The 24,466-nt window shown below is 39.5% G+C and overlaps 1 protein-coding gene across 1 annotated transcript; it reads left to right on the forward strand.

The window, feature by feature from the left end:
* Positions 1–13,944: 13,944 nt before the first annotated feature.
* On the forward strand, positions 13,945–16,038 carry LOC125317170 (putative uncharacterized protein DDB_G0271606; the record flags this gene model as incomplete). The annotated part of the gene is made up of 5 exons (XM_048286868.1): positions 13,945–14,004; positions 14,455–14,541; positions 15,160–15,570; positions 15,649–15,684; positions 15,931–16,038. Coding segments are annotated over exons 1-5 (702 nt in total), but the record flags the coding sequence as incomplete, so codon positions are not given.
* Between the last annotated feature and the right edge of the window lie 8,428 nt (positions 16,039–24,466).

Genomic DNA, 24,466 nt, shown 5'->3' on the forward strand with positions numbered 1-24,466 from the left:
GAATTGAATCGTATCCGGTTGGAAAAGTATATTGAGTTTAAGAATCCCACATTCTGGCAAGAGCTCCAGCTGCTTTAGTGTTTTTACATACAAGCCAGGAAACACAACCTCTACTGCTCTACAATTAATAAAGGATTAATTTGTTCTGATGTACAGTCTCAGGAGACACCTTTGCTTTATGGTAACTAAATGGGCAAAATACCTGTCCTTATAAAAGTCTGTGCAAGTTCTAAAAATCAGTGGTTGATTCCTTGACTATCCTTTAGAACTTCTAAATTCTCCAGTGCCTTACATGAGGATCTATGTTGGTTTTGGATTTAATTTACCATTCTTGGAATTGTCCTGCGCAGAGCCTGGATTTGGACTCAATGACCCTTTTGTGTGTCTTCCAACTCGGGATATTCCATGAATAAATTTACCTTCTTTGTTTTATTATGGACAGAACATACACATTGTTTATTTACTAGAAATTCTCCTGGCACTTTTTTTCATGCAAAAGAGCACTCTCTCAGACAACATCTGAGGACAGTTTGAGAATAGCATCGGGTACAGGAAAAAGAACATTTAGCTATTTGAATATAAATTGTGCCATGACACGTTCCCTAATGTCCCTTTTGAATTGACTCTTAGACTCTTAGTTGCTTCCATGGATATAGTCATCACACAAACTATTGAGTACCCGATTGAGTACCTTTGGAGCTCTACCTATACTTTATTCATGCCTGTCCTTAGGACCTAGAAGAAACTAGTCAAACACTCCAAGAATACTACATGCCATGTAGACTAGTTATACCATATGAATATTAGGAAGATCCCAGCACAGTGCCCACTGCAGACAACAGAAAGATTCATACTGACATTGCCAGACACACTGAATTATTTTTTTAAAAAATTGGAAGGTACAAACTATCTAAACATAAATGGAAGTCAAGAAATAGAATGCAGGAGTACAGAAAAGAGTGATTATACTGAAACCATGCAGCTAGCTAGGGAGGTTGTCGAAGGCATAGGAGTAGGAATTCCTGAACAAAACTTTAATTAAGAGCCAAAGAATGTGTATTTATTTCACTCATGATGACAAGCTCAAGGGGTCTACACAAAAATAAGATGAGTGCCGAAAGATGAACTGACACAGGCTGTGCATTTCATCTCAGGAGTGTGGATGCTGTTCTTCTAGGAAGAGAGAATCATTCAGAGCACAAAGTTATTACAGACAGAACAATCACTGCTGTAATGAAATGATGTACAACTGGTCATAGGCATACAAAAGCTGTTTCTTTCAAGAGGATAATTAAAGGCTTTTTCTGGTTTAGAGCTGATAATAGAATTGTCTATATTGAGAAACAGCTGAGAATCCCCAAGCACATTATTTCTGTGTATTTTATCAGTTCCTTCCCTCTGAAAGAGGGGAATGCTACAAATAGATACAAGTAGTTCCCATTGCACAAGTTTATTTTCAACATGACCTAACACTCAACATCGTCCTCTTCACTGTATATAGCTGGTGACAATCTTTCTGTATTTACAAACTCTATTAGTTAAGTTCACTAGGGGACTGAAGTGTTTGAATTGGGCGCATAGGAAATTCCAGGAATTCAAGATAAAAGTAAGCGCTATTATACACTAAATGTTCGTTTATAAACTGCTGGATGGCCTCAGCATTCCATCTGGCTCTCCAAACCAGGGCCTGTATGGGACATTTGGACACAGAGACTAGAAAAATTAATGTTTTGATGGGAATAGGAAAGAGTTCTACTTGTCAACAAGAATTTTGGCTTTAATTTTGCAGATAAAAATGTAACTGTGTCTGGAAATGTTCTAAGGATTTAAACATACTTAAGAAGTTATAAGGAATTATAATTATTAAAGAACACTCAAAGCTAAAACTACCAGGGAGTACATGGAATTAATGAAGATTTAGTTTTTACAGGCAAATTGAACTGGTTTATTGAAATGGGATGTTAAAAGACAACTTTAGCACTATCATTTCTATTGTCAGAATAATTCCTTTTGCTTTAAATTCAGATTATTCTTAAACTCTAAATTAAACTCATTTCTCATCGAGGTAGGCTTTAGTTTTAAAAATTTAAGAAATTTCCAAATTTACACTAGTTCTGGTTTTATGCAATATTTCCACAAAGCATGACTTCTTTTACGGTTTCCACTCAGCTCTGTTTCCCAGCAACATCTATTTACAAACACTCACTGAAGATTTTGATATTGAAACTACAGATACACATGGTAAAAAGGCAATCTAAAAAGGAATATTCAACCAGTATCTTTCTTCTGGCATATTTGAATACTGAACTACAAAAAAAAGGTATCTTGTCATCTTGAAGAATATTCTAGTCCTTCACTGATGAGACTGGGGATGGATCAAGGGTGAAAGACTTCCAATATTCTGTTCACCAATTCTATGAAGTCTTACAGTATGTCAGATATTTAATGTTACTTTTCATTTAATATTTTCCATCTCATTCACATACTATGGAGGAGTATGAGAAAGGCTTCAGATAGATACACAGAAAAAATAAAAAAGACAATACTGCAGAGCTACTCATCTCAATGCAATTTTTCTACCTACCCATCTTACGAACTATCTGAGAACTTGCCTAGATTTCATGTCTAACCACTAAACTTAAACCCAGAGAGGGACTGTCACAATCTCAACCTATGCTGAACACTGTACACAGGAGCCTATGCATTAAAGACCTTTTGTACATAGGATATAAATCCAAGCCTAAGTTTAGAGTTTTATTTATGATTTTCTTTTTTTTTCCCTTTGTAATAAAATAAAGCCCATTTAGCTGAAAGAGTCATAACAGCATCCCACGTCAGGGAAGTGTACTCCTGTAATTAGCAGGAAAATCTGGTGCTTAAGGGTAAATGTCAAGATAAAGAAGTTCATGTGAAGGGAATCTCTCTTTCTTTGCTATTAACTGAACAGAGTTGCCCATTCTGTTGAGAGACAATAAAGTTATTTTGGAATTTTATATTAATGTAATACGAAATACATGGAAAACAAGCATCAGAAATGTTTTATTTCCTGATCAGGAAAAGTTTTGAGACTAAGGGAAGAAAACACATATTAAATTGACCTAGGAAAACGTCATCTCAAAAATATTCAGTAAGCACATAGGTATTGAGACACAAATAATGAAATCAGTAAAAATTATAGACTTTAATCTCATGTGCTCTACTACCTTAACAACAAAAACCCCAACCCTTCTCTTTTTTTTAACAAATGAAAGCTGGGGCTCTGAAATCATCCCATGCTGAGCAAAAGGAAGCTGAAAATTTTTAAAATATAGCAAAATTTTTTAAAAATTACAAAGATAGAAACAAAATCTAGGCAATATACACTCATTAACTACTTGAGCAGCTATTTGCAAAGCATGTTTAAATCTTTGGAGGAACTACTGGAAAAAAAATGCAAAGTATTACTATTAGAAGATGTTAAAACAAATGTTCCCCAACAATTTGTCACAAAAATTCAAAATATTTTATGAAGTTCATTTATTTTTTCAACAGTCTTTGAAGTACAGAACAACATTTTTTAAGAGCTGTGATTTATAGGCATACTGTTTTATTTGGATTGTTTTGTAAATCATGTGGGGCTTTTTTCTGTTCTTGTAATGTGACAGCTTAACTCCTCTCTTATGTCAGAACAAAATGAAAAAAATCCATAAACAAAGGAAACTCTCTTTGGACTTGTAAATCACAAAGAATATGTTGGCATGATACACATCAGAAAAAAACTGTAGGCTATCTCACGCTTGCTTTCTGTTCCAAAACCTGGTGACTGGAATTAGATTACTTCATTGAAGTAAGGATCTTACACCTAGTTTACACAAAACTTACATGAAACATTGCAATGTGATTATGCTGGACATATCTAATGGAACCTGATACGTGTACAATATATTCTAAATTCATCCCAGCCTGGTTCTGTGTTGGTCACGGGTACTTCCTGGGCAATTAACCAACTTTTCAGTGGTTTATTAAATTTGGGGAGCCAGTCCTCCTGATACGTCTGAGTCCAGAAGCAGTAGGAGAAGTTTTCTGAACCAACCACTGGTATCTTGCTGCACCATGCACTCTGGACATGCTTATAGTTCCTGAAAAAAATTCCTTACTCTTCATCATTTCACCTGCTGGTGAACACCAACATGGAATATCCATTAGCACTAGAACTAGATGAGTTTTTACTTCATAGATTTCCTGATGCCAACAGGAAAAGTTATTTGTCTCATACAGGAACTAAATGGAAAATGCTTCCAAAAAGTCATTTATTGTTAATTTTTTAATAAATGCTTTGCTTTTCCTTTTTGCTTTTCCAAAATGACTTTAACTGTTGAAAAACTCCACGATTTTTTTCAAAATACTGTCTTCAAATTAAACTTTTATATCAATTTACAGTTTAATTTAGTGTGTCTCAAAATTGTCATATATAGTCCCCAAACATGACATAAACATGACATTTATTCACAGAGCTCTAGCTAACAAGGAGTTAAACAGATGCAATGAATTATATATATCAATTACAGTAATTACCAGTATTACTAAAACCTGTGGTAAATCTAGTGACTTTTCCATCCCCAGTTCTCTTGATTTGTAAAAGAGCAAATATTTATTTTCATCAGTAACATAAAAAAGTTTAGTCATATCCTGACAGAATTACTTGAGAGTTTTCTTATCCTTTTGTGAGTCCTCTTTACAATACTTTCTCTAAAGTGTCTGAAGAGCATACTGACTCTTGTATTGAACAAGTCCTTGTAAGAGTGGGGCAGCAAGTTAGGCTGAAAAATTGCCAAAGTATTTTGCATTTGCAATCACTTTGTCTGCATAAGTCCTGGGTCCTGAAAAGTGATGGTAAATCAAAATCTTGGTCTGCTATTCTGCAAACAGAAGAAAGAGAACAATGCTTTTAATGATCTACTGGTAAGTCAGTTGAGGTCACCATATTAATTAACAAAATAGTTAACCCTTGTGAGTAGCTAATTCAATGACCAGGAATACAGAAAAGCCTGAAAATCTATATTTGCAGGAATCTTCACTCAGCTGTACAAACCTAATTTATTTAGGCAGGCACCTACAAAACTGTTAATTATTCAAAAGTTGGAATGTTGTGAGAGGGGGAAAAAGCCTCCATCTGCATTTCATGCTCATGCACTGTTATGAATTCAGAATACACTAATCTGGAAAACATGTCTAAAAATCCAAAGGAGTGGCTACATTCATGTGTGTTTGCCTCTCTGTGAAATTTCACTGACATTATGGAGGAACATAAGAAGACCCAGAATGTGCTAAGATGCTATATTGTTCAGCATCCAGTGTAAGTTTTAAGGGTGCACTGATACAGGCATAAAAAGGGTTGATTTTACTCTTTCAAGTACCTACTATAAAGTACCTACACTGGGGATCCCAAGACAACTGCTGACAGATTATACCGTGGAAACTGAGATGCTGAAACAATGAAACTGTTTCAGTGATTTTATGAGTAATCATAAAACTGTTGCTGTGTTTTGTTTCTTTAATTCTACATTTTTTTTACTATTATTTCATAAAGGATATTTAAAGAATATAAATGGATGAAAAGCACCACTAATAGAGATCTTCCCCTGTGTCAATGTAAAATGTATTCTAAGTTGTATTCTTTTTCTTTTGGGGGCTAGTTACCTTCTAAAATACACTTTTCTAAAAATTCTGTAAGTATTTTAAATTAATATTTGCATGCTCCAGTTTATTCTGTACATCTGGGATCTCTTTAATCAGTCATTTTTTTATGAGGCCATGTGGAGAAATGATAGTCTTGTTCACACAACATTGCATTAAAAAGAATGTATATGGTTGCTTCATGAAAGGAATTAAAAGAGTCTAGGGATGCTGGAGTTGACTGCATGGTCTGGTTACTTGAGGTTTAACAATTCTTGCTATTCACAGCTGTCAGTGTTGCATGTAAGTGTTATATTCCCCATTGTTTCCCAACTCTTTGTACTTCTTGTAAGACTAATACTGGTTAAAGGATTTTGTAAGACATACAGCTGGTAATCAACTATCTACAATTCAATAAGTTTTAAAAGGTACTGGATATTCTAATCCCTTTAATTCTTCATTTGCATAACAATTTGGTTTTATATTTTCCCTAGGAAGTTGAAAACTGTAACGTAAGAAAAAGAGAAGGTTTCATTTCCTCATTAAAAATTGCCATTCAATAGCAAATTTCAATAGTAAAAATTTCACTTCAGTAGTAAATCTGAGCCTGGAACAACAAGTATTAGCTGCTGCTTAGGGAGTGAGCAAACTGCCCAAACAACTCCAACAACTGTAGTGTTAAAACATGGTCCAATCTGGAAGAATTTTTGCTGTTTCCTAACCCTGAACATCAGCATCACCACTCTATTTCCAGAGACTCAACAGAAAAGGGGAAGATAGGGGAACCGGCATGAGAAGGAGAGACCAGAGCATAACAGAAACGTCAGCATTTTTTCTCACTGTATCAATTTGAGGACAAAAGGGAAACAACGGAAATTTCAGCCAGCTTTCACCAGCAGACCTCCTCCTCCAAATTGTTACATCTCATCCTGGGATGGATGGATGGATGGATAGATTTTTTTTTTCCAACAGAAACCTATAATATAAATATCAAAATCTAGCTAAGCTCTAACTCTATGGCAAGTTGAGAAGTGACAACAGCTTTATTTAATTTCCTCTGTTGTCTGGTATGAAATTCTGATAATGAGTTTGAATTGCAGGATAACAAGTTTTGGAACTAGGGACTCCTTTCTAGTGTTCCATATTATACTCGAGAAGAACAATGGTTTTTCTTTTAAAAAAATACATTTTTACTCATGTAATGGGGAAGATAATTGCATTTTCACATCAGATTCATGTTTTGAATGCTATAACTGCCAATGTTTGCAGAGTCTGAACCATGAGACTTTTCCCATTTGGGTAGTAAGTCACTCACAGAACTCAGCAAAGAAACCCTTTGTAGCAAAAAAATAGCATCTTTTTATATTTTCTCCTAAAACTAACAAGAGGAAGTAGGAGGCAAATTTGTGTAACTGCTCCTTTAACTACTCTGCTGACAGTCAAATGCTTTCCATTTAACATGTGATATTTCCAGCTGTTTCCACTGTTAAACAAATTACTTAAGAAAAAAAGATTTCCTATGAGTAACATCTCATTAAAATGAGATGTCCTTGAAAAGTTCTGCTGGCTTTTACAAATGAGCCAAAAAAAAAAAAAAAAAAAAAGAAAGAATAAGCAAATTACCAGAGTTGAAGACAATCCCAAATCAAAAGAGCCAGACCCCAGCAGACCAGCAAGAGATTTGAGTTCTGAAAGTCATCACACCAACAAGGAGTCACAAATATCCTCACATGGAGCAGCCAGAGTAACTGTTGGAAATGGATCTTACATCACTCGTGCAGGAGCTATATTAAATCCACAACATTTGCACTGAGGCTGGAACATTAGAAGTGTCCCTTTATTCTTTTTTTCATTTGGTGTCCACTCTCACATCACCAATTCTCCAGTTCTATTATAGGTACAATATTGTTTATGTAAGGATTAGTTTTTCTAACAAGCATTTTCTGATGTATATTCACAGAACAGTCTGAATTGGAAGGGACCCACAAAAATCATCAAATCCAACTCTTAAATGAGTGGCTCATGCAGGGAACAAACCCACAGCCTTGGTGTTATTAGCACCATGCTCTAAAAAACTGAGCCAATCTCAGGATGTAAGCAGAGCAGCACTTAATACCATGAAGGGCTATTGAAGAGCATATTTTGTGTTCTTTTCATTTACTCCCATAAACACAAAAATTAGAGTCAGCTGCCAGTTTAGTTGAAATTAAAAGGATGTATATCACTACTATGTTACATATGAAACCAGATTATTTTTTAAGAAAGAAAGAAGCAGCAAGTTATTCCTTGAAGAGTTTGTCTATGATTTATTGCAAATGCACAAACCAAAAGCATTTAATGCAGCCACAGCTAAGATGCACTATATATTGTTTCATTTCTCATACAGCTAATTCTGGCAGGTACCAATTATCCACCCCAAACCTACACATGTCTTTAATTATGTCTGTGTCCCTAAAGCTGATATCATTGCCAGTTATAAAATTCAAACTAAAACATTTTAGATATATTTCATTATTATTATTAGGCATAACACAGTTTCCCTTACCTTGTATTTAAAATACAATTCTACTATTCTTACTAATTATTTTGAGATTTTCTTTCTTATCTTGTTTTTTCTCTTAAGAAAAGCCCAGCTTTGTAATGTTTTGTGAGACCAGATGCACTTTTAACATGAAAACAATAAAATGCAGCTGGTTGAAGTCAATGAAGACAAAATTAAATAAAACAAGTGCAGATTGATCCAGCTGCCTTTGGCTGGGATGCTGCTGGGATGCATGTAGCTGCCTCACTGAGAGAATATTTGCCAGTATAATCTGGTAATAGCAGAGCACACACCAGCACTAGCTGTATTCTAGCAATGAGGTAATTTTTTCAAAGCACTTCTCTTCAAGCTGTCAGCGAGACTATGCCTGCAGCAGTGCCTTCCTTCCCTGGCTTTGTGAAGGCTCTCTAGCCATCTGTGCTCTAGAGTTTTCTCATGTTCCTGTTGCAATGACCTTAAATAATCCTACTCTCACCACACGACTTGTCTTTCTCCTGGTGCCTTCCAGCAGCATGTTCTTTTGTCCCTAGCAGGGGTTTGTCCGAGCGGCAGTAGGACAGCACGCCTGCCGTGGGAGAGCTCTGCCGGAGGAGTGCAGCAGGGCTGCTCCTTGCAGCAGGAAAAGGCGTCCCTGCCCCGCGGTACCTGCCCGGGGTGCGCAGCGGCTGCTCCCGAGACATCGGTCTGTAGTGCTCCCTGGAGGTGCGTTCCGGGAAGTTTCATAGAACTGTCTGTGCAAGGGAGGGTGAAACGCAATCCCCAGTGATCTACAAACCTGACAATGATTTTATGACCAGTTTGCAAGAGAGAGTTGGCTCACTTCCCAAACTGTTAGGATCATACCATAATTCTGGTGAGTAACAGGAGCTTCGGATTTTGGTTCCTTTCTCTGATGACCTGGGACAAAAGTTTAGCCTTTAGTACACAGAGTCCGCAGGACAGTTACTTTCTCTCCATCTCCAGCAGTTACAGTCAGATTGTATTTCCCATGGCTATCCCAAGAAGTTTGTATTCCCAACAGCGTCACAGGAAAAAATACACTGATTCCTGCAACGCACGTCTTCCTGCAGGCTCAGTGCTCTGAGACTCTCACCTGTAAGTAACTGATGGAAAGCTATTACTTCAGACTTATCCCCATCCAACTTATCCCCATCTGCCCAGCCACACTTCTAGCTGAGCTAGGAAGCATTTCTCTTATCAATCTATAGGAAATATAAAAAAAGGGTGAAGAAATGGTCACAGCTGTACGTTCTAATGGAGAGATGGGTTAAGGGCTCTTTTCTGACAGTCCAGTTCCTTGAGATGATGCTAGCCAGTGTATCTACAGATTTTTGCTTGACATGAGATATGGAGCAAAATATGCAGAAAACAAACCTTCGATCTTTCAGAATGCTTCCTCTTGTGCTGAAAAGAGGGATAACACATGTCCTTTGATTTTACATCTTGGTGCTAACCATTGGCCAATTGTTTCTCTCTGGAACCATTACAATCCATGAACTGTATAGCTGTAAGGATTTCCAAATTTGAACAATATCCTCTCACAAGGTCGTATCTAAGCTTGTCTCTGAAGTAGACAGTGTATTTTGAATATTTGATTTATCCTGGCTTGAGTCATAACATTTAAGTTTGTCCTCCTTCTCTTGATGCCTGCCAAGGCTTTTCTCTTGCTTAGAACCAGGTTTTCTGTTTCTTCTCTCATTGTTACTGGCCTCCTGCTTCCCATCCCTTTTGCTCTTTCACACCTCCGTGGCAAATTTCTATAGCTCTGGAAAACCTCTTGAGTTTCTGTGACTCTCTTAACAATTTCCTTGGCCAGCTGCTCTGAGACTCCTGATCTCCCTGGGTTCTGGCTTTTGATTATTTCTGGCATGGGATGGGAGGAATGATATCCTCTCCTCAGTTTTTCCTAACATTTTTGAAAGGGAAAATATAAAAGAAGCGTCCTCAAACAAAGCTTTTTTCATTGTCTGAAGCTAGACTTTTTTTTCCCTTGTTGACTTTCACATGTCCTTGACATTGAAAAATTGAGAGGAAAGAAAGGGATTTTTTTTTAACTTTCCTCTGACTCTTTTCTGTTTCCTCAAGTACACTTTATACATATTTATCCAAGCAAGCAGAAAACAAACCTGGTCCTGTTACATACTGGTGTATACTTATGGCATAATTATTGTTAACTAACCAGAGCAGCCAATGTCCCTGCTCTGGTCTAAGCTCAGAAGACAAGTTTTTCTGACATATATGGCACGTGTCACCTGTGCACTCACTCTGTGTTACCAGAATGAACAAACTTAAAGTTGTGACAGAAGTCAAGAGGGCAGAAAATGAGGAAAAAGTATCAGCTTCAGTTTTCTGTAGACAGTTCTCTGTGTCAGGCTGCCAAACATACACTCAGAACTTTAAGGAGAAAGGCAATCCTTTTTGATTTACATCTATGTTTATGTTTTGGCTTTTGAAATGGAATTGAGATTTAAGGAAATGGGACATAAAATTATATAAAAGGTTTTTCCATCCATCATTTACCATGGATGTAATTTTTTTCTTAATTAAAGAAGTATAGAAGTCTCATTACATGGTACTAAGGTAGTTGAATTGTAGATGAATCTAAGGTCTTAAAACAGACAAATCTGACCAAAAATAAAGAAGGAAATATTAATATTTTGATACCATATATGTATGCAGTAACCAGCATGAGATACATCTACCCTTTGTTCCAAGTATTTTTGTTTCCATAGGAGAAGGATCTAGAGAGCAGTAATGCAATATAGTGTGATCACAACCCTCGACTTCAGGAGAGCAGATTTTGGCCTCTTCAGGGATCTGCTTGGAGAAATATGGTGTGATAGTGTCCTGGAGAGAAGAGCAGCCCAGGAAAGCTGGTTGATTTTTGAGGATCACCTCTTCCAAGCTCAAGGATGAATCATCCTTATGTGCAGAAAATCAAGCAAAGGCAGTTTTCAGGAGTCCTGAATGGACGAACAAGAACATCCTGACAAAACTCAAGCATAAAAGGAAATCATAGGAGAAGTGGAAGCAAGAACAGGTGAAACAGGAGGAATATAAAAATGGTCTGAGCATGCAGAGATGGGCAAGACAAACACTTCTAGAGTAAATCTGGTGAGCTATGTAAAGAGCAGGGAGAAAGGCTCCTACCAATTTTTTGGTAGCAAAATGAAGATATGATTAGGAGAAATGTAGACCCACTTCTGAGTGGAATAGGGGTCCTGGTGACAAAGGGCATGGGATCAAGGTGCCTAATGCCTTATTTGCCTTGAACTACACTACTAAGCCCAGCCTTCAGGAATCCAGGCCCCTGAGGCATATGGGAAAGTCTGGAGCAAGGAAAACTTACCCATGGAGGAGGACCAGGTTAGGCAACATTCGATCAAATGTCATATGCAAGTCCATGGGACATGATGGGATGCACCAACAGATGAAATTACATGAGGTTCCTGAGGACCAGAAAAAAGTACATGTCACTCCTCTCTTAAAGAACAGTGAGAAGTATATCTGGGGACTTACAGCTTATTCAAACTTACCTCAATTACTGAGAAGGTGATGGAGCAAATAATCCCCAAAACTGCTGCCAAACATATTAAGGACATAAAGGGAAGAAGTTAACAGAGGTTTATGAAGTGAAAATCGTGCTTGACCAACCTGACACCTTTCCACAATGAGTGGTTCTATGTGCAAGAGGACAGCAATGAATGCTGTTTTTCTTGACTTAAGCTAGGGTAGTAAACTTGTTGAACATGAGCCAGTAACATGCCTTTGCAGCAAAGGATGTCAACAGCATCATGACCTACCTCAGGAAAAGAATCAACAACAGATTGACAGAGGTGATTGTGCCCCTCTACCCAGCACTCATGAGGCACCTTCTGATCACTGGCCTTCCCTGCAGTGGAACAAATGAACATACAGGTGTGAGTCCAGTATTTATGAATATTTATGAATATAAATACCTGATTTTGGGGGTTGTCCTGTGTAGGCCAGGAGCTGGACTTGATATCCTTTTGGGTCCTTTCCAGCTCAGGATATTCTATGATTCTTTGACTGAGGGACTGAAGCATCTGTCGTACAAGGAGAGGCTGAGAGAGCTTGTGCTGTTCAGCCTGTAGAAGAGACAACTCAGAAGGATCTTGTAAATATAAGTAAATATCCAATGAGAGGGAATAAAGCTGACATAGCCAGAATCTTGAGTGGTGTGCAGTGAAAGGACAAGAGCCAGTGGGAACAAACAGAAATAAAGAAATTCCATTCAGACTTAGAAAAAGGGTAGGCTTCTTTTATTGTAAAGGTGCTTGACTACTTTTAAGAACCTGTTCCAATAGAAACATTGTAGATTCTTGATGTTTGGAAATAATTAAAACCTGGCTGGACACAGTCTTGAGTGCTCTGGTCTAGATGACCATGCTTTGAGCAGGTGGTTGTATTAGAGGATCTCCAGAGATCCCTTCCAACCTCAACTATTCCTTGGTTCTGTGATTCTAAGTCTACATCCCTGCTTTTGTAAATGAAAATTTTAAATCTTTCTGTCCATTTTAATCTTGGAAATGTAAAAGACTTCTAATAGTCTCACAAAATCAAAAATGCATAGCCAGCTGATGGTAACACGTGAGAAAAAAAGGTAGAACCATAAAGTAAATGTTGTCACCAGCACTTCTAACTGGGATATTATGCTTCTCTTCTCTAAATAAATATCTTGCAAATCTGAGATCCTGGATATCCTGGAAGCAGTATAAGCAATATTTGTTTGGGAACACATTGTGGCAACGTGTGTTAAAGCCTCATAGGTGAACTGAAAGCAGTTAAAGAAAGGAAACTCTGCTATATTTAATTTATATTTGATTTTTGCAAACATACTGGGTTTAGCTGTAAGGCTTTCTTTCTCACAGTGTAGAGGCAGCAAAAAATATTAGGTGGAAAAAAAATCCAATTTAGAACTGATTCAAGATCTCCTTAAATCTAATCTTAGCTGAAATCAAAAAAACGCATATTAAGTATCATATTCCTTAACAGTATACCAGTTTATCTTGCAAAGGATATTCAGCTCAGTTCAGTCAGAATAGAATAGAATATGATAGAATAGAATAGATTAGAATAGAATAGAATGTTTCAGCTGGAAGAGACCTACAACAATCTTCAAGTCTAACAGTCTATATTTTTTGAAAAATAATTAAATCTATGTATTTTTCTAAAAACTTTTTCAATTAAAAGAATACATATTCTCCAAAAAAAACAGGTATTATAATGTAGGAGGATATATGCTCCCATTCAGACATAGAAACCAAAAAATGTTTCAATAGAGAAATATTGCTCAATGAAGATTTCCTAGATTTTTTTGCAGGGATATAAAAAAAAAAAATCACACAGAGTATGAAAAATAACCTCATATGAAATATAAAATCCTTTCAGGGTTACAGTATTCCTTTATAAAGCACCACACGTAGATGTGACTCTAAGCGTAGATGAGGCACTTAAGGACATTTTTTTGTGGTGGGCTTAGTAGAGTTAGGTAAATGTCTGGACTCAAAGATCTCAAAGGTATTTTCCAGCTTAAATAGTTTTATGATTTATGTTTTCTTATAGCTGTGTATTGTCAGCTATTTATCATCAACTTTGTAGAAGTATTTGCACACACATTTTTACATTTTTCAGCTAAGAAAGGAAATAGAATTTAGAAACAAGGCTTAGCATCTAAAATACTAAGTTTTGATTAACTTAGGTGTGGTGAAGTGATATCCTTGTCAATGTGGATTGTGAGGAACCTGCAGCAGATGTTTCATCACTTTGATATTTCTGTTGGGCTGGTAAGTTTGGAAAGCAAGAGTTTGGAAATCAGGGAGCCAGAGTTTCTGGAAGATAATTATTTTTATTCTGATGACTAGTATTTCACATTTCACAAAAAATTATTTACCTGCATATGTTGCCTTAAACTGCTGTAAAGGCCCTTTTTCCCCATCCTGCAGAAGCACAAAACTACAGCACAGTTTTCTTCTGTGCCTGATAAGATGGAGAGATGTGAAAAGTTTAAAAGCCACAACCTTTTTGCATCACCCACATAAAGCAAATGCAAGGATCCTAAGGGGTGGAAAGGACTCCATAAACCTGTGCTACTCTTGGGAGATGTGCACAGTGGGATAGCCCAGCATCCTGCGGGAATGCTCCTGCAGTGGGGGTGGAAGGACCGGGAGCAGCAGCGGGAGCAAGTGCAGGAGGAGCAACTGCAGAACCAGGAGCAGGAACAGAACCAGGAGCAGCAGCAGGAGAAGCAGCAGGAGCAGGAGCAACTGCAGAACCAGGAGCAGGAGCAGAACCAGGAGCAGGAGCAATTGCAGAACCAGGAGCAGGAGCAACTGCAGAACCAGGAGCAGGAGAAGCAGCAGGAGCAGGAGCAACTGCAGAACCAGGAGCAGGAGCAACTGCAGAACCAGGAGCAGGAGAAGCAGCAGCAGCAGGAGCAGCAGCAGCAGGAGGAGCAGGTGCAGAAGAAGGTGCACCAGGAGCAGGTGCAGGAGAAGCAGCAGAACCAGGAGCAGGAGGAGCAGGAGCAGGTGCAGAACCAGGAGCAGGAGCAGCAGGAGCAGCAGGAGGAGGAGCAGGAGCAGGTGCAGAACCAGGAGCAGGAGAAGCAGCAGAACCAGGAGCAGGTGCAGCAGGTGCAGAACCAGGAGCATGAGCAGGGGAAGCAGCAGAACCAGGAGCAGGCGGAGCAGCAGCAGGAGGAGCAGGAGCAGGTGCAGAACCAGGAGCAGGAGAAGCAGCAGAACCAGGAGCAGGAGCAGCAGCAGGAGCAGCAGGAGGAGCAGGTGCAGAACCAGGAGCAGGAGCAGGAGAAGCAGCAGAACCAGGAGCAGGAGAAGCAGGAGCAGCAGGAGGAGCAGGTGCAGAACCAGGAGCAGGAGCAGGAGAAGCAGCAGGAGGAGCAGGAGGAGCAGCAGGAGCAGGTGCAGAACCAGGAGCAGGAGGAGCAGGAGCAGGTGCAGAACCAGGAGCAGGTGCAGAACCTGGAGCAGCAGGAGCAGCAGGAGGAGCAGGAGCAGGTGCAGAACCAGGAGCAGGTGCAGAACCAGGAGCAGGAGGAGCAGGAGCAGGTGCAGAACCAGGAGCAGGTGCAGAACCTGGAGCAGCAGGAGGAGCAGGAGGAGCAGGAGCAGGTGCAGAACCTGGAGCAGCAGGAGGAGCAGGAGGAGCAGGAGCAGGTGCAGAACCAGGAGCAGGAGCAGAAGAAGCAGCAGAACCAGGAGCAGGAGCAGCAGCAGGAGGAGCAGGAGCAGGTGCAGAACCTGGAGCAGCAGGAGCAGCAGGAGCAGGTGCAGAACCTGGAGCAGGTGCAGAACCTGGAGCAGCAGGAGGAGCAGGAGGAGCAGGAGCAGGTGCAGAACCAGGAGCAGGAGCAGCAGGAGCAGGTGCAGAACCAGGAGCAGGAGGAGCAGGAGCAGGTGCAGAACCAGGAGCAGGTGCAGAACCTGGAGCAGCAGGAGCAGCAGGAGCAGGTGCAGAACCAGGAGCAGGAGCAGAAGAAGCAGCAGAACCAGGAGCAGGAGCAGCAGCAGGAGGAGCAGGAGCAGGAGCAGGTGCAGAACCTGGAGCAGCAGGAGGAGCAGGAGCAGGTGCAGAACCAGGAGCAGGAGCAGCAGGAGGAGCAGGTGCAGAACCAGGAGCAGGAGCAGCAGCAGGAGGAGCAGGAGCAGGTGCAGAACCAGGAGCAGGAGCAGCAGCAGGAGGAGCAGGAGCAGGTGCAGAACCTGGAGCAGCAGGAGCAGCAGGAGCAGGTGCAGAACCTGGAGCAGGAGCAGCAGGAGGAGCAGGTGCAGAACCAGGAGCAGGAGCAGCAGCAGGAGGAGCAGGAGCAGGTGCAGAACCTGGAGCAGGAGCAGCAGCAGGAGGAGCAGGAGCAGGTGCAGAACCAGGAGCAGCAGGCACAGGGCTCTCCCGCGGCCGCGGGGCGGCACTCGCGCTCCGCCGCCGGGCGCTCCCGAGATTTGCCTCTCTGTTCTTCCCACCCTGTAGGGCCATTTCCCATCAGAAACTAATCCTCTCTTCAAATCTGCATGTTTCTTAGAACTATCCCCGGAAAACTAAAGGAAAACAAAAGAGCTGCGCAATATCGATGCAGTAACTCTTATGCTTGGCTCTGGCCGAGATGGAAGTGCCAAGAGAACAGCCTCCCACAGTAACTCAGAATTTCTAATTCTGTATAAGAATATTAAAATAAACATACACGCACACACACTGATTTTGTTCAGAGATAAATCTGAAGGGTCAGTCTCCTTTTTATTAAAAATTCTCTTACTGTAATCCATAGGGGTGGGGATGGGGGGAAATTAGCACATTATTATGCATTTCAGTCTCTTGGAAAAAATTCCTTAGACAAGGTTTCTTGGATTTTTTTACATTTTATATTTATATATGTATGTATTATGTATGTATGTATGTATTTACATATTCTATTCATGCAAAAAACCCAAATCTGGTAAGATTTCTTTGAGAATTTTTCTGGATTTAATGGATCTGACTCTTCCAACTTTGTCAGAGTGGTTTTGTAAACAAGACTGTTTTTTTACTAAAAGCTATGACAGCAAAATCACTCGTATTTATTTAAGCTGCAGACAATTTTTCTTCAATCAAATAATACTTGATTTGCCAGGTAATGCTTAATATGAGGGAAGTAGAAATTATGCTTTATTTTGTGCATAAACTGAATCTGAATTCACAAAAATTCGGAAGTCCAAACCTTTGGCATGTGTAACTGCTGTCTTTACCATATTTTTATAAAGCGATGAACAACGAAAAAAAGTGTTCTTTCCTCATTATTACTTGCACAGGAAGGGCTTTTTCTGATCTGAATTTAGGCAGAATGAAGTACTTCAAATTCTTTATTAATAGATAGATTTTCATTTAAAATATCAAACAATCTTGCTGCCTCCAGAGGATGCCTTTTACCCACAAATTTTCATTTGATTACTCTCAGAGGAAGCAGTGGTCAGCTTTTATCTACTGCCTTATTTTCAAAAAGTGTTTATTTTGATCATGTTCCGTTGAGAAGATCTTTTGAAGATTTGTGTGATGTGGGTTCTTAGTGAAAATTAATCTGTTAAACTTCTAATGCAAAACTGTTCAGCTGTTAGCAAGAAGTCATACCTGAACATAGTAGCTGTTAGATAATAATGTTCTATTTTACCCCGCTGAACAGTGACAGGCTGTTTAGAGATTACAGATGGGATGAAGATGAAGATTCCTTTTGACTAAGCCTGAAAGACTAGCAGTAATCTTCCTCCAGAGTGCTGAGAGTCCTGATGTCTTCCTGTGGAAAATAACAGCAAAGCAGTGTAGTGGAGCTGCAGGGCAGCTGATCCAGAAAAGTGTATGATGATGTATTTAGAAAAGCAGATCTGGTAACTGAAAATTAACTGGACAGAACTATATCTAATAGTGGGGCATCTCAAGAGCAACTCAGAGCTGGCATTAGAGCCCAAAATCTTCAACCACAGATCCAAATCTTTAGGCAACCTTGATAATACTCCAGGATAAGAAAGGTTGGTAAACCGTGTCCCTCAGCAAGCACCCACAAGGGCATGAATCGCAGTGTGAAGAACACAGTTTATCATCATATCTTCATTAATGTGTAGATGACAACATTATTAAAATTTAATACATTTCTAATTAAGAGCCTTGTATGATAGATGAATGCAGCAGTATTTTTTAATAAGACTTGAGACTAAGGAATAAGAAATCCCAGGCAATCAAAAAACCTGTGAGGATTTTTATTACTACCTGAGCAAAAATGGCCTTAAGGAACATACTATATGGGAATCTGCTTGTTCAAATTGAAAAATAATAGTAAAATATTGATCTTTTCAAACAACTCTTTCAGAAATAGAATTCTATTGCAGTAATAAAAAACTGGCATATTACTCTTGAAACAAAAGAGTGACAATTAAACAAATGCTAAAAATTAAAATCACGAGAACAGAGGCATGGTCAGACAAAGCGGTATTCAGGAAATCCTAGGAGGTGATGTGCTCAAAATAGCCCCTATCTCCATCTCTTGAAGGCAGTAAGAAAGAACGTTGTGGAAAAGACTGTTATTAAAAAGGAATCATTTCCACACTTCTTGAAGGCAATGTTTGACATTTGTAACAGAAGGGGCTCCAGCACAGCTCTTTGCTGCTGCTCTGTCTGCATCATGCCCCTCTACAGTAACATGCTCCACAGAAGTCCTTAAACAGTTCATGGCCTTCTGCAGGGATGGAGATGAAGCCTGTGTTTCCTTTTCAGTTTTCTTTGAGGACTTGCCAGGCCTTCTCTGGGTAAGAGCTCTCTTCTTCATATGGGCTGTAGTTCTGTAGTTTCTAAAGGAAATGATGATAACAAGCTGAAGAACATGCTGGGCATAGTTTTCACATTAACAAGGATGAAAATCTGCTCGGAGTTTTGGAATGTTGTTGCCCTCCTTCTCCTCTGGGGTGGCCTTTTGTCACAAGTGTCTTATCCAGAAAGGTCTGGACAGACTAGAAAGAAATGAAGTGCTGCTATTCTCTTGGCAACACTTGTTACAGGCATGGAGGGCAAACAACAGTCAGTCAAGCCCTCTGAGTGCTGCGTTGGCTTCCAGTTTACATAACAAAGCAAAACCTCTTTCTTTATTTCAATTCATTTTTATGATACAGAGAAATCTGCATAAAGTTTAATGCAAATTTTATCATTCACATTGCAGAAGTCTGTCCAACAAAACACTCCATACTTCCTAAAGCTTTATACAATTTGAGCCATCTCTGGCTTGATTTAAATATTTACCTCTTGAAGGTTCAGCTTTATTTAATATTACATTTATTAATGCATCTTTGAGCTAATACATCCTTCCTACTGTTTTAGTTAAAATCTTGGTATCTGCCACTATTATAAACATTTTTGTTGTGCAATGTCTGAATATTTCAACTTATTTTGAGCAGAGACCTTGAATTAAAGGACAGTAGGGGTAGGAGAATTTTATGAGCTGATAGCAAGTCAGGGAAAATGCAGGAGAGCAAGCACTATGCGCCATGACTGAGGATTTCATGCAGAAACTGAAGATTTTGAAAATGTTAAATTCTTCACATTTGACAGTTGCTTGAACATGTAGCATTAATCTTAAAGAAAGATCACAGCTTTACTAAATATTGCAGCAGACAGCTGATATTCGGAAGAGCACAGTTTTGTGTCTCATGTGAAAAGTGAAGAGAACAGAGGACTTTCAGGATGGCTGAACTCCTCCTTCACAGCATGCACAGTAACAATGTCCAAACTGCAGTCTGCCCAAATGGGCCTGGTTGCTTTGGTAAGTCTTGTCCTTCCCAGATCTCCAGATCTCATGGATGAGAGAGTTAGAAATTCAGTTATGAGAAGCATACTGTCTGCGACACTTTAATGAGCACCCACATCCTCTTCACAGACATGGATGGATGTACTCCCATTTATTGTTGTCGGGGCAGACAGCAGTATTACCAGAGCTTTTGGCTTTTTCTCATGAAGGTATTTCTGCCATTGAACCTTTAACTTGTTTTTGCCTTGGGGACAAATTCCTTTCTAAGTTCATGACAAAAAAGTGCTATGTAGATATGGCAATCTCTGACAATTCTCCAGCTGGAGCTGAACATGTGTCTCTCCCTCAAAGGCTCAGGATCTCCAGAGGATCTCAAAAAAAGTAGCAGAAAGCAGGAAAATGACTGCACTGCTAGTTGTGTGGTGTTAATATTTCTTAACGTCAAGAAGAGAAATTCCTCTTTTATCACTACTTTTTTATCAGAATAATCTCACCTAGTCAAAGTAATCTACACATGTCTAGTGAGCAAGAAGAGTGCTAGAGAACAGTGCTTGGGACACAGATGCATGAATCTTTAGGCCGCTTTTTGTTTTGCAAAATCTGACCCACAGATCTGAGGAAGAAAGCTGTTATAAATGAGGCTTGGACTTTTTTGGGTGGAATAAAAGTCTGCTCGTTTATTAAAAAAAAAAAGCAGGAGTGGAGACTCGAGGTAAACCCAAGTCCCACTCAACAACCCAGAAAAACAAACTGTGTGACGCACAGGGTGCTCCCTCGGACTCAGGTTCCTCAGGAAGACCCCCAGGGGCTGAGCTCCGGAGCAGTTCTTATAGTCTCTCTTGATGTTGTGATTGGTGCAGCTCAGATCCTCCCTCTGATGGCTCGTTGGTAGGGTCCTCATTGGTGTTCAATTCTGTCAGTCTCTGGGGCGTCGAGTGATTGGTTTGCCCCTTAACCAATAATCCTTCAAAGTGTTTACATTATGATTATTGGGTTATCTTAAGAACATTCTGGAACATTCTCCTCCTTTCTATAGACCCACTACTTTCCCCCATTGGTGTCCCCATCTAGTGGGCACATGGCAACATTACACCCGTACAATCGCAGTAACAATTAACTCATTAACTGCATACCCCCACTCCTCTAACAAGCAACTTTTAACTTCTTCTCAACCAAAAAAAAACCCAAAAAATTTTAACCATTTATTACAAAAGCCAAACGTGAAAATCTTCTCAATGGGAAAACTAGTTTCCCTCATACATTTCCCTCTACTAACACACCTCCCTCTGACTGCTTTCCAACACAGACTGATAGATAGAGCTCCAGCTCTGCGCTGACAGGTTTCCTTGTAGAACACTGTGGACTCAACATTCACCCAAGGGACTGATGCTTGAGAAGAGGATTTACATTGCAATACCACACAGCTGTGACAAGTTACAGTAATTCCTACTTGTTGAGCCAGCAAACCTGCAGCATCAACTCATGTTCAAGCACCGTCTCGTGGACTGAGGGAGCCATGGTTTGTACTGGCTCTGCTAAGGCATATGCCTCAAGGACAGCATGTTCAGCCAAGGCCCCTTAAAACACAGGCTTATAGTTAAATGGATTTGAATTGAGTCTTACCCAAGAGACAGAAGGCTGTCATCAGAGATCCTGTAACACGCGGGCATTTAAAAACTCCAATTTTTGTGAAATTAAGCATCTGTTTCTTTTCTAGGTTGCCATTACTATCTGCAAAAAAATATTACTAGCTACCAGTTGACACATATTTTGAGATAGCAAAATGGAAAAACTAAATGAATTCCTTACTGAAAGTATTTTTATTATTTTCTTTTTTAATGCTGTTTTTGCATTTCTAATCAAAGACTGATTAAAAGATTGAAACTCACTGGTTTCTACAGCACTCTTGCCAAATGCATCATTTTAGACAATAAACTACCTGGAAATATTTGCACACAACCTCAGAGAAAATTTCAAGGAAGCAAAGAACCAAAATAAATGTTAAGCTGCCAACAAAACCAACACAGTTAGTTTCCTTTTCTACCTCCTTATAGTTTTTTTCAGATTTTTGGTATTTTTCCGATTGGGAAAAAAAAAATTGTTGTCTTGTCTAAAGTCCTAATCTGTTCAGGACCTTTTTATTATTTCTCTAATCTGAATGTTGTCAGCAGTTCCCTCAACTTGGCACCATTTCTCATGTCAAGCATCTGAGGGTATGGACACTTTCTAAATTAAAACTGGAGCTGAGCTCATTTATAGTATGACTAAAGCAGTCTGCCACTATTCTCTATAGCGTCACATGTTATTTCGACATGCCTTTTTTCTACTGCTACAAACTTTTTGATACATATTTCTGTTTCTTTGATCCTAAGTAAGAGACCATGAACATCAGGATCAATCCTGAAAGCTCTCCCAGGTCTTCAGCATTTCCCACAAGAACTCAACAAATTTGTAAAACAGTTTTGGGGAATATTGCAAAACAAATACATACAGAAAAAATAATTTTGCATGCAAAGTTGGGACCCCAACACTATAAACTCTACCAGTCGATTTCAACCTGCATGGTTGTGACCAAAGCAGTACAGATCTGGGGACTTTTTCTGGAGTGCCAATGAACACAAATCTCTGCTTACCAAGTCTGGTGTTGAGAGAAAGAACACACACGCACACAAAAAAAAAAAAAAAAATCCTTCACAAAAACCCCTACCCTACTTTGTTCCCAGTCTCTATTTTCCTTCCTTCTGCTCTGGATTATACTAAATCCATCAAGATCCATCCGGTGAGATGATGAGCCACAGTCCCTCAGGCATGTCACTGTCTCAGCATCGGCTGCCCACAGCTATTGTCCATCACAGGTACCTGCACCAGTCTGAGCTGCTCACAGGATCCAGTGTCCATACTCCCTTCAGCATGGAACTTCTCCTGCTCTAAGAGTGCATCTCTCATCCCCAGGAGTTGCAGCTGTCCTTCTAAAATATTCTTGAATGGCAACAACTGAGTTTTGATCAGGGATGGGTTTTACCACTGTTAACATTTCTTTCAGACTCAGCTGGAAGAAGCTGTGAACATCACAGTGTAGCTCATGGCCTTCTCACACAGGTCACTAAATCCCTCTGAGACCTAAAACCTGCAACTTATGCCCACTAACATGCCAACAAAAAACTCAGATTAAATTAGTATGTGCTGAAAAATAAAACGGTAACTTCTGACAAGATACTGTGAAAACAGCACTGAATTGTTACCAGCTGTGATATTTATGTCATAGTCTTATGCTTCACACTTCCAAATATTTCTCATTAAAAGAATCCTTTTAACTTGTTATTTATATAAACTAGACATTTAAGTTTGGGGGGTTTATTTAAAAAGTACTTTTGCCAATTAACAGATATCAATCTTACTTCAATTCTGGTTAGCAATTTGCAATCATGTATCTTTGAAGCATTAACTGAAATAAAGAACTCAGGGTAGAAACAGTTATTTCTTCCTTTTTTTTTTTTTTCAACAAAAACAGCACAAAAATGAAAAACCTGGCATTTTCTTTAAAAAGCTATGTAACAATTATGAAGCTCTCAGCCTCCTAAGCAGCAATTTGCATAATTGGCATTGAAATTACTTTGAATATGTAAGGCATTGAGTCCAAGCCAATGGCTTCCAATGCTGTTAAGACGTTCATGTTTGCACACATGCTTTCCATCTCGCCCATGATCCTGAGATCCAGGATTGGTTAAAATGTGGAAAAAATGTGGGGATTTTCAGAAAGTCAAGGGCTTATTAAGCTTATGCTAGTTTTTGAGTTGTTGTTGTCACCCACTAATGAAAAACTGCCCTTACAATTATTCTTTTTCATGAAGTCAAGAAAAAGGACTTATTCCCCAAGAAGGCAGCCAGTTTATCTACACATACCCATCAGGAAGAAGTAAAGGAGAGCTCATCTACAAGGCCAGCTTTTAAAAATAAAATGGTATCTTTTTGTTCCTATTTACAAAGAAAATACTGCCCAGATTCATCCAAGTGTCTAACCTTCAACTAGTACTCTAAATGTGTCATGTGATTCCCTGTATAGCACATAACTTCAAACAACTCTATAGATACAGCTGGGCATAGCCTGTGAGATCTCCTCCTTTCCTCTTAAGATCTGTGTCCTGTGCAACATACATTTTTTAGTTCAGCATACACCGTATCATCTCTTACTGCTGCTTTAAACAGTTGTTAAAGATGTAAGTAAAAAACACATTTTGGATGTGCTTTGCTCTGAGGGTCTAAAGTTAAGTGGTGTCTACACATGGAGAGACTTCACTGACTAACAGTGCTTGTGAGCCTGTGCTTCTGATTACATCTGATAACTTCCAAGACGTTTAAGGGTAGGATTCCTGCTACCTTAAGATCATACTGTTCTTCAGCTTGGGAAGAAAATTTTGGAATGTGTCTGATTTTGTATTTATCTGAATCTGACTGAGTACCAGTATGAATTTTCTCCAAAAAATGGGATACGGCCGAGTCTGTATTTTTACACATTTGTGTCTACTCAAACTCATGGTGATTCACAGAAGTCTCTATGTGCCTTCTGGGAGCTCACCAACAAGATGAACACAGTGGTGTCTGATAGCTTCACCCCAGCAAGATCTACCAAGTCAGCTGCAAGATCTAATAAAGCACCTGCACTTAGATGTCAGTCTCAGTTCCACTCTGAAGATTAATGCAACATAGCAGCCCATTACATGGTATGCATTTGTTTCTCAGGTGCTGTCATTTATAAACTGCTGAACACAGATGCATTTCCGTCTATTTCAATTTCAATGACACGCATGGATCTAAACGAGCATAGCTGAGGACAAAGGCTGGTGACAATTGCTGAGGAGCATGTTCTGTGCCCGTAGCTCAGTGTGCAGCCAGTGCCAGCTGTAGGCTGAGCTCTGTGTGGTGACAGTCCCAGGAAAGAGGCCATGAACTACTGACTGTTTCCACAA

The sequence above is a fragment of the Corvus hawaiiensis genome, chromosome 26 (genome assembly GCF_020740725.1).
Source record: "Corvus hawaiiensis isolate bCorHaw1 chromosome 26, bCorHaw1.pri.cur, whole genome shotgun sequence".
Classification (NCBI taxonomy): Eukaryota; Metazoa; Chordata; class Aves; order Passeriformes; family Corvidae; genus Corvus; species Corvus hawaiiensis.